Source organism: Ctenocephalides felis, unplaced genomic scaffold (assembly GCF_003426905.1).
Source record: "Ctenocephalides felis isolate EL2017-DRISC unplaced genomic scaffold, ASM342690v1 CF-g0.4_SCAFFOLD_01886, whole genome shotgun sequence".
Lineage (NCBI taxonomy): Eukaryota > Metazoa > Arthropoda > Insecta > Siphonaptera > Pulicidae > Ctenocephalides > Ctenocephalides felis.
In genome coordinates, this window is record NW_020538040.1 from 50,666,540 (window position 1) to 50,673,090 (window position 6,551).

At 29.9% G+C, this 6,551-nt stretch overlaps 1 protein-coding gene across 2 annotated transcripts in view; it reads right to left on the reverse strand.

Moving 5' to 3' along the window:
- LOC113377440 (centrosomin-like) overlaps positions 1–6,005 on the reverse strand; it is a 28,224-nt gene extending 22,219 nt beyond the window's left edge. Inside the window, exon 1 of one of the 2 annotated variants that reach the window (XM_026617761.1) lies at positions 5,868–6,005. In XM_026617761.1, coding sequence (XP_026473546.1) covers positions 5,868–5,920 — 53 coding nt within the window. In that variant the 5' untranslated portion in view covers positions 5,921–6,005. Of the gene's footprint in view, positions 1–473; positions 704–5,867 lie in introns of those variants that run through there. The other variant, XM_026617758.1, reaches the window with a different exon arrangement.
- Between the last annotated feature and the right edge of the window lie 546 nt (positions 6,006–6,551).

Sequence of the window (6,551 nt, forward strand, 5' to 3'; positions counted from 1 at the left end):
TTAGGCTGTATAAGATAAATAGATAGACTAATGCGCAACAGCTCAATCTGTACACTACCAATTAATTTATTAACGTAATAATAAAATAATATACAGCAAAGAGTTGGGCGAAGGAAACAAGTAATAGGACAATTTCAAGCGAGTGGGCTCCAAATTACACTGAACGGGAGTATAATATGGCATCAAAAATATAAGAACTTTCATATAATATTTTGGATTTATTAGATTTTAGATAATTAAGTCCTGATCAATTTATGTTGTAATATAAAAATCAAAACATTGTTTTTTTTGCAAATTATTATTATACTATATTTTCAAAAAGTGCTGATATGATAACAATATACGCACATTGATCAAATCTTCGTTCTTTAATCAAATTTTAAATAATAAAATTTTCATCCAACATTATTTATTTATTTGAAATCTACTGAAACTAAATACACGTCAAAGTTCAGTAGCAATTCTTTTCTCACCATACTAAGGATATAAACATAGTAACCGCTGCACTGTCAAATATTACTCATAATATACTACTCGCCCTTTACTTTGCAAAATATACTTTTACTCTTAATCCTTAGATAATTTCAAATAAAATGGTTTAACCCTTTCTATAACGAACACAAATTTACCACATTATATACAAACTCTTTAAAACCACATTGACCATTCAGAAAAATCACAAATAAACAAACACACGCGATGAGTTTTAAGAAAAGGCAATGTGAATTCTGAATGGACCACGCACGTTCACAGAATAAGCTGAGATGGGAGATGATACGCGCGCGCGCACTGCCGAAAATAAGCCCGGGAGTACAAAGCTAAAGATCAAAGCATGAATTCTATTAGACGAAAGCACACGACCAATACGCCGTTTCGAAAAAATAGTACGAAACATTACAGACGATATAGCTCTGCGTAGCTATTTTATAAACAAAATATCGAAGCGCGTAAGCGCCGCGTCGCAGTCTAACGGATAAACATTGGAATGAACTAAGAACTAAGAGTTTGACCAGTTCTTCGTTTCCTCCTCAAGACAAATATAACGTTTTTTGGATTATTCAAATCGGACGCTCCGTTCTCTCAAAAACTGAATTACCATTTTTAGCCCGCATTTTCGAAAAGGTTCGACACTCCTTTGCCAAAAACTAATCAGCACGTCTTCCCATTAATACAAATCATTTTTTTTTTAATTATTACTTGCACCCATACGTACGTACAGATACATAAAAAAGTACGTACAGATACATAAATTCTCATTAGATTATTTTGCCCTGCGGGAAGGTAATAAAGCTGATAATGCTAGTTTCTTCATTGCGTGCTAAAAAGTTTCGGTAATAGCCCATATACTAAAATTTGTATATCGGTTTGAGAAACTTTCGTCTGCCTGTACACAATTAACACGTTCACTGTGTTCACGTCAAGATACTCCTAGGACCCATTTGACATGCGGATCGCACAATTATGCGTCATGGCTGTAATTGTAATCAGATCGACCAAAAATTGACAAAACATCTATTAGACCTCCTACAACAACATTTTATAAAAAAAAAACTAATTCAGGATAGTAGTAGTTCGAATCATGAATTGTGGTTCATCAATATTGCACCGAAGTGAAAGTGAAAAATTTACCAGTTTGATTCATACAACCGAAATACAGCTGAAAAAATATTATTGTATTATTGTGTTATCTTCTATATATATAAAAATAAGTCGGGTTTTTCTTCCTGACGAAATATCTCCAGAACGCACGAACCGATTTCGACAATTTTGCATTCGTTGGAAAGGTCTCGGGCTCCGCAAGGTTTATAGCTAAGAAAATTAGTTGTGCATGGCATCGTGCCTTAATGTAAGCTGCTGGAACTTCACGCACCGTAATTAAAAATTCGAGTAATAACATCAGTGAGAATTATCAGAATTATGCTTGGTTAAGTCAACGAGCAATTCTTGGCGCAATGAATAATGATGTACACGCACTAAATTTCACCATTCAATCAAATATTGCTGGCGATTTGGTGACATACCAATGATTCCGACTGGTCTTCCGTTTGAGTTCAAACGATTGCAATTTCCAGTTCGCCTTGCGTTCGCAATAACAAGTTGCAAGGCCAATCGCTTAGTGTTTGCGGGACAAATTTCAAATAGATTATTTAGAAAATCATTGTTTTTCACATGGGCAGTTATACGTTGCCTGTTCACGAGTTGGAAAGCAAATAATAATATGGGACGCTGGCTGCATGTCTAAATGGGACCCGGGTGCATGTACTGCACACGATGTTATTTATATCAGTCATGTGACGTACTGAACGGAAAGCGTCGATTCCTTCCGAACGATGATAGCAGGGATTGTAAACTATTAAGAGTATTTTACCAACTCATAGTATTGCAAATATATATATATATATATATATATATATATATATATATATACAGGGCCGGTCCTGGGGTTCTCAGCGCCCGCATGCAAGATTTGTTTTAGCGCCCCCTCCCCCCAATAATTTTAACTGTTTTAACAGTTTTTCGTTAAAATTATATAAACATTTACGTAATTTTTTTTTGATTAATTTCTAGTCTTTCTGGATTTAGTACACAAAAAATAGATAAAATCTAAAAGCGTATAAAATACATTGATTTAAATTTATTTAGAAAATCCAGGCGACTCGCGGGTTGATCATAGTCAAATATTTTTAAATTCTCAATTATTTCTAATGTATGTGTAATATTAATATATATTTGGGTTTTGAAACATTTAACTTATTTATTATGCGATTTATTCTATAGAACAAATCACGCCAAAAAAGCAAAAAAAAAAACTAGTATTTGATTTTTAAACACAACACTCGTATTTTCATGTTTTAATTTAAATTAAATTTTCACTATTTACAATATCCAAAATTGAATCGTAAACTTCTCCTTATTGGTATCGTAAGGGCCGAATTGTATTCAACTTTATTTTCCCATCAGATACAGAGTATCAGATTGTTGTTTTAAAGTTAAGCTTTTAAATTATTTTTTAAAGTGTCCAAAGATTAGTAAAAGATGCAAAGAAATTACTTATTCCCTTAAGTATACGGGAACGGGAACAAACAAATTATAATTGTATCTGTATTATTTCCGCATAGTTAATAATTAAATTTTGTATAGAAAAGGTTAAAGATTTTGGTTCCTAAGTACATTTTGCTTCCATTTTTCATATTTGCTCCATAAACCTAACCACGCATGTCTTCAACGTTCAAAGTTCAGCAGATGTGAAACATTTGCAACAAAAACAGAAATTACAATTCAATTTTTCGGAATAAACGAGCCATTTTCTAAGCACTGATTTCCCATTTTCCATTTTCTTTAGTATAATTAGTATATGTTTCTTTGCATTTCAACTAAGTCAGCTTACCATTTTTCACCAATAACGCCCAATAATTAATTTAAACTTTCGTAGGTTTGCTCTTACAGGATTGAACACTAAATAATTTCTTTTTCGATTCAACGTTAACTTCAAACGAAAAAAAATTAATAAGTACATTAAACAATAATAAGTAGAACATTAATTTACAAATTTGCAGAGTTATTATTTGGTTAATTGTTTCTATTGATATTACATTGCAAACTGAATATGTTTTTTGTGTCTCATAGTTAAGTTGGATTGTTTATTATAATCTATTAAGTATTCTGGATTTTATATTTAAAAAAATATATAAATAATATATTATAAATTTTATTTCCGAACCTCGTTTTGGCGCCCCCTTAGGGCGTGCGCCTGCATTTTTGCATGCATTGCATTCATATGTATATAGGGTATATATTTCATATATATATATATATAGGAGTATGTAAGGTATATATATATATATATATATATATATATATATATATATATATATATATATATATATGTTGAGTATATAAAATCCTTGGCAATTTAGACAATTTAATTTGTATACTAAGTTACTTAAAATATTCGGATCGAATTTAGATTTAGTGAATAATGTTGAAAGAGCGTTATCTGAGGTAAAGACTACTGAAACATTATGTTTAACTCTTCATTTTACCTCAGATAACACTCTTTCAACATTTAGTGTAATTTAGTATACAAATTATTGTCTAAATTTCCAAGGATTTTACATTGGCGAAACTAGCCAAAATTTACACAAAAGGATCTCTCAACATAGAAATAATTCAAAAAATAAAAATCAGTATAGAACAATGCTCTCAGATCATATTAACACCCTTCAATATAACATTGATTTTCTAAACCCAAGTATTTTGAAAACAATATATTTAAAGGAAGATTTAGTGAAGATTGTCTAATATCGTTAAGCAATAAAGCATTCAACAAGAGACTTGACAGCTATTCACTCTGCAATGATTGCAAAATATTCCTTGACAATTTTTCAAACAATATTATTACTGAATAAGCATGTCCCTTTTTATTACTTTCCGTAACCATATGTTTTTACCAGTTTGCACATTTTTAAAAAAATTTCTGTACACACATACATTCAGCATTTAGACTTCAACAACTATGTACACAAATTTAGTTTTTTAACTCAAATTCATAATTAGTTCTAAATAGTTGAACTTGAAGTAGTTTGAAATGTTAGTTTTTTAACTCTAATTCATAATTAGAGCCAAACTAATAGATCTATTATGCACGAGAGTCTTAAAAACTATCAATGCCATCAGAAGGATTAGATCCATAATAAATCAGGATTGTGCCAGAAAGATCTAATTTGCTATGTACCATTTTGTACTTTCATATGAAATATTAACTTGAAGGTTCAGTGCACACACTTCCAAAGTTATGGATATTCAAAAGAGCCTCTCGAGAGCATGCTGATAAAAAAAATTATATATTGAGAAGTGATATCCATGACCACAATACGCAAAATAAAAAAGCTATTAGAATAGAGAACTACATTAGGTGCCAAGATATTTGACAAGATACTTGATGAATAAAAAGCTAAATTTTAGCAATTGTTTGCTAAATAATCCCATGTCGATGTTGAAATGTCGATAATATTCAACAACCGTTTTCTTAAAAAAAAATCTATACAGATCATTGTTAAATTTGAAATCCAAAACTCTATTAATATATATATTAACAGCATTTAAAAATTAAAACCTCAAACCTAGGCGAAAAATGTTAAACTGTTTCATCACCTTATATCAAATACTCATACTACTTATGAATGAAACTTTCCAATAACATACACGCAAGTAGTATGTACTTCTAAAAAATCTCTTACAACAATTTTTACACAACTTGAAATTTGAAGCTAAAGAATTGTGAACATAATTTTTAATTTTGTTTGCAATTTCACAAATTTATATGTCTTAATTTAACTATTGGAATTATTGCCCGGAATTAGCCATAGTATATGAATATTGTAGTGTTAATTTATATACATGTTTCTTTCTTTATTTCACTGAATGATAGTCTTCACGTAAACTGAAACTTTACGTACTTCATTTTTAACTTGGAGTTTAATAATGAGATATGTTTCTTCATAGTTCCAGAGAAAGGGGGTATTGCATATTCCCAAATCATAGACTGAAGCAAACAAAAAATTAAATACCATTCATTTTCCAAGGATTTCCCCAGAATATGTACTGAACTATTAATTTATATCCAATGTTTTCATTAGTGTAATACTATAATAATAATAATATATATAATAATAATATATAAATATTTATTTTTGTACTAGTTATATAATATAAATAGTATTTGCTTTTCTCATTTTATCAACAACTTGAATTAAATACACAAAGTGATTTTATTGAGCATTGTGTGCAATTAAAAATAAACAAAGTATCAAATGAATAACTTGAATGACACATAATATGTAAAACATGACAGTTCAATTGCTTACCCATTTACGAAAGTCGTATCTTCTAATTTCGGATCACTATCAACATTATCCATTTTGTCTTGATTTAAACTTACATAGGCCCAATACTATCTAGTTTTGTAAAATATAAAATATAACGAAATACTCTCAAATAATTTTACACAAAGCAAATGTAACAGTCAGTTTCGCCAGTTACGTGTTTGATTTCACAAGATGACAGTTCATAAAATTGCCAACTGTAGCAACTAAATAAACTAAATATTATCTATGGACTCAGAACTTTTGCTTGTTTTATATTTGACTTTTGTAAGTTAGATTTTAATATGTAATAAATTCATATGATATTATTTGTGAGTCTGATATTTATATTGCAACCCGTTTTAAAGAAATAGTTTTCATTAAATGATAAGCACAATAAAACTTTAAAATACAATGTATATTGCCTCACGCACAATAAGTATGTTTATTGATGGATTTAATAACACTTAGCAGTGAATAATTAAAACCTGCCCTATAAAACAAACTTTGCAAAATCATACAAAAATAAATTATTTTTACGTAGTGCATATTATGTTGGCTACATTTGCCGCATGACGCTGAAGTTGAAGAATGTAAAATTTATTATGTTGCCACACTTGATATCCCCTATATCATATTTCTGACCGATGACATGACCGTCCTTTCCGGTAGTGTCTTTACTCCGAG